The sequence below is a fragment of the Chiloscyllium plagiosum genome, chromosome 8, assembly GCF_004010195.1.
Source record: "Chiloscyllium plagiosum isolate BGI_BamShark_2017 chromosome 8, ASM401019v2, whole genome shotgun sequence".
Classification (NCBI taxonomy): domain Eukaryota; kingdom Metazoa; phylum Chordata; class Chondrichthyes; order Orectolobiformes; family Hemiscylliidae; genus Chiloscyllium; species Chiloscyllium plagiosum.
This window is the reverse complement of record NC_057717.1, coordinates 89,079,036-89,082,173: the sequence shown is the minus strand read 5'-3', so window position 1 is coordinate 89,082,173 and position 3,138 is coordinate 89,079,036. Positions and strand designations below refer to the sequence as shown.

General features: G+C 48.9%; 1 protein-coding gene across 2 annotated transcripts in view; it reads right to left on the bottom strand.

Annotated features, from left to right (window-relative positions):
* The window catches only part of LOC122552167 (GEM-interacting protein-like), a 104,215-nt gene that overhangs the window by 94,999 nt on the left and 6,078 nt on the right, over positions 1–3,138 (bottom strand). The window contains exon 2 of one of the 2 annotated variants that reach the window (XM_043694699.1): positions 1,787–1,933. In XM_043694699.1, coding sequence (XP_043550634.1) covers positions 1,787–1,933 — 147 coding nt within the window. The remainder of the gene's footprint in view (positions 1–1,786; positions 1,934–3,138) is intronic. The other variant, XM_043694700.1, reaches the window with a different exon arrangement.

Below are 3,138 nucleotides of genomic sequence, written 5' to 3'. Positions count from 1 at the left end.
CAGGGAATCGAGGATGAATCAGTGTTTGGACATGATGGGAACTAGGAAGAACCACAGCTGGGAATGTGCAGTGCCTGCAATCTCCACTGGGGAGGGGATCGCCTGCTGGGTAGGCTTGGGGCATGAAAATTATAAGACCACCAACTGTTCCAAACATCAGAGGCACCGGTCACTGTCGTGAACCCAGGCCCAGATTTGGTAAGCCACCTACAAAATTTGACGCAGCAGCGCCCCTACCCACTAAATTATACTGATCCAATGTAGCTCTGTCAGTCATACACAAATCCAAAGATCAGGTTCAAAACCCACAGTGGCAGTTTCAGATTTTGATCTAGTTATGCAAGCCCCACTCTCAGACTGGTCAGATTGCTCTATAGACAGCTGACACGGACTTTAAGGGCCGAATTGCCTCCTTCAGCAATGCAATGTCTCTTCATAGCCTGCCAGAGGGTCCGAGCAAGGCACCAACTTCTCAAAGATCACAGAGAATAAGCAATATGTCAGTCAGCCCCACACCCAAAACCTAGGCAGGCGTTTCTTTGAAAGAGCTGTGTGCAGCCAGTGTATGTGTTTAAAGAAACCACAATGGGGAGAGAGAGTGTGTGTGTGAGAGAGAGAGAGAGAGAGAGAGAGAGAGAGAGTTGATAGAGTGAAAGAGAGGGGAGAGAGAGGGAGAGTGGGAAGGGAGAGATCGGTGGGGAATGTGCAGCAGGAGAGATATATTGAGAGGAAGGGGGGAGAGAGACAGAGAGGGATGAGAGAGAGAGAGAGAGGGACGGTCAAACTGAATCAAAGAGGAGTCAAAGCATGGACAGACTGAAGCGGTGATACACATTATTCCAGTTGTTTCCAGCTCTATCTCTCTCTCAATGGTTTTGCACACTCCCTCTCTCCCATGTTTCTGGGGTTTGCTTCTGGAGGCGAGAGAGAAGAAGAGAGGAAGTGTGAAAAAGGCAGTGCTGAGCAGACATGAGATTTCCTGGTAGATACTATTTACAGAAAAAACACAGTGAAGCCACAGCGAGCTGGTAGAGTCACAGAAACCCGGCGACAGGAAAATATCCATTAACTGACTGACCCGGTATCTCTGTATCACATTAAAGCAGGAATGTGGCTGTCCTTTCAGCCCACTTGACATTACCTCGAGGCACACTTTAAACAGACATTCCCACATTCTTCACCTCCCTCCCCCTTTATCTCAATTCACCAGGCCATACGTCATCCCCTGGACTTCCCCAGCAACCAACCAGAGATCCTTCAGTCCCCCTCTGAGGGACCCAGCCTTCGTTGCTAACCAGTACAAGGTCACTCAGCAATGAAAGACTCATAGGTCAGCCCACACTGACCAAACCTCTCATTTCACCATGACTGACCTCCCCAGCTCCTCTCCTGAAGGTGGGACAACAGGTAAGGGAGGGGAAAAGGTGTGGGAAGGAGTGGAATAGGATAAGAAGGGCAAGGGGGAAGGTGGAAGAAAACCCAGGACCTTCTGTCTCCAGAGGAGAGTATAACGATGAACCACACTGAGGCTGTGATATCACGTGGTTGTGGCAGCTGCCAATGAACCAAATCCAGGGCTAACTCAACACAGCCCAGCCTCCTGGACAGACATGGGCTCCCACTACCACCTAAGCTGTCTCTAGTCATGGCTGACACTTTTCGTTTTGGTTCATCTTCACCAGCCCCCTCCCCTGCCTGTGGATGGTGGGTCCCACAGCTTGTCCCCCTCTACCCTGTAGATCCCATTGAACCCCCGAGCATCGTATGGGCAAGTGAGATTTCCTACCGTGCACCATGTCCACCACAGAGGCAGCTGTCTCCAGGAGGCTGTTGTTGTGATTCAGCGAGGGGTAACGGTCAATGACAAGCTGCAGGGCCATCAGCATGGCCTCCAGCCTCTCCTGCAGCAACTCTTGATCCACAGGGACGTCTGCTGTTGGGGAAAGTCACACGCCTCAGTCACTGTGTCTGTTTGGGTGACTGTGTGAATGTGAGAGAGATTGAGTGTGAGAGTCTGGGTGTGAGAGCAAGTCTGGGTGTGAGAGCAAGTATGTGTACGCACATGAATGAGCATGTGGCCCCTGTGTACAAGTGTGTGTGTGCGCACGTGGTGGGGATCAATGGGAGAGGACACTAATCAGAGTCAGTGATACAAGCCAAGGCTCCTGTTCACATACTCTTCTGTTTTGAGTGAGAGGTTGGGTGGTCAAAGATTGGGCCATCTAACTCGCTTTAAAATAAGGGCTCCATATTTTGTGTGGCTTCACTTACAGTAGAGTGGGTCAGCTGAGATAACCAGTGACTCCAGTTGGTAGAGTGTGGTATTTATATATAGTTTTGGTCATTTTATTTCAGAAAGGACGTAGCAGCCCTGGAAGGTATGGAGAGCTAGCTCACTTGACAGATTTGTCTTATTTGTTCATGGGATCTGGCTAGGCTTGCATTTATCCTCCATGCCTAAATGCCTAGAGGACAGTTAAGAGTCAGCTACATTGCTGTGGGTCTGGAGTTATAGGTAGACCTGGTTGCCTTCCCTAAATCTATTTTACTGAAACACATGAACTTTTACAACAGGGATGTGATGGATGGCAGTTATAGAAAGGGAAAAAAAGTTGCAGATACAGTCACATAGATGGGTTAACTCCAGAAAAGGTGAAAGAGATAGGCAGATAATGCAGGAGTCTTCTGTGGCTATCCCCATTTTGAACAGGTATGCTGTTTTGGAAAATGTAGGGGGTGATGATTCTCAGGGGAATGAAGCACAAACAGCCAAGTTTCTGGTATTGTGACTGACTGTAATGCAATAAGGACTACGTCGGGTTCCAAGAGATCAATTGTGTTAGGGGACTTTCTAGTCCGAGGCACAGATGGATGTTTCTGTGGCCAGCAGTGAAAAATCAAAATGATGTGTTACCTCCCTGGTGCCAGGACCAAGGATGTCTGAGAGAGGGTGCAGAATGTTCTCAAGGGGGAGAGGGGCCAGCAGGAGGTCATTGTACACATTGGAACCAACGACAGAGGAGGGGACAAGGATGAGATTCTGAAGGGAGAATATAGAGAGTTAGGCAGGAATTTAAAAAGGAAATCCTCGAGAGTAGTAATATCTGGATTACTCCCAGTGCTACGAGCTAGTGAGGG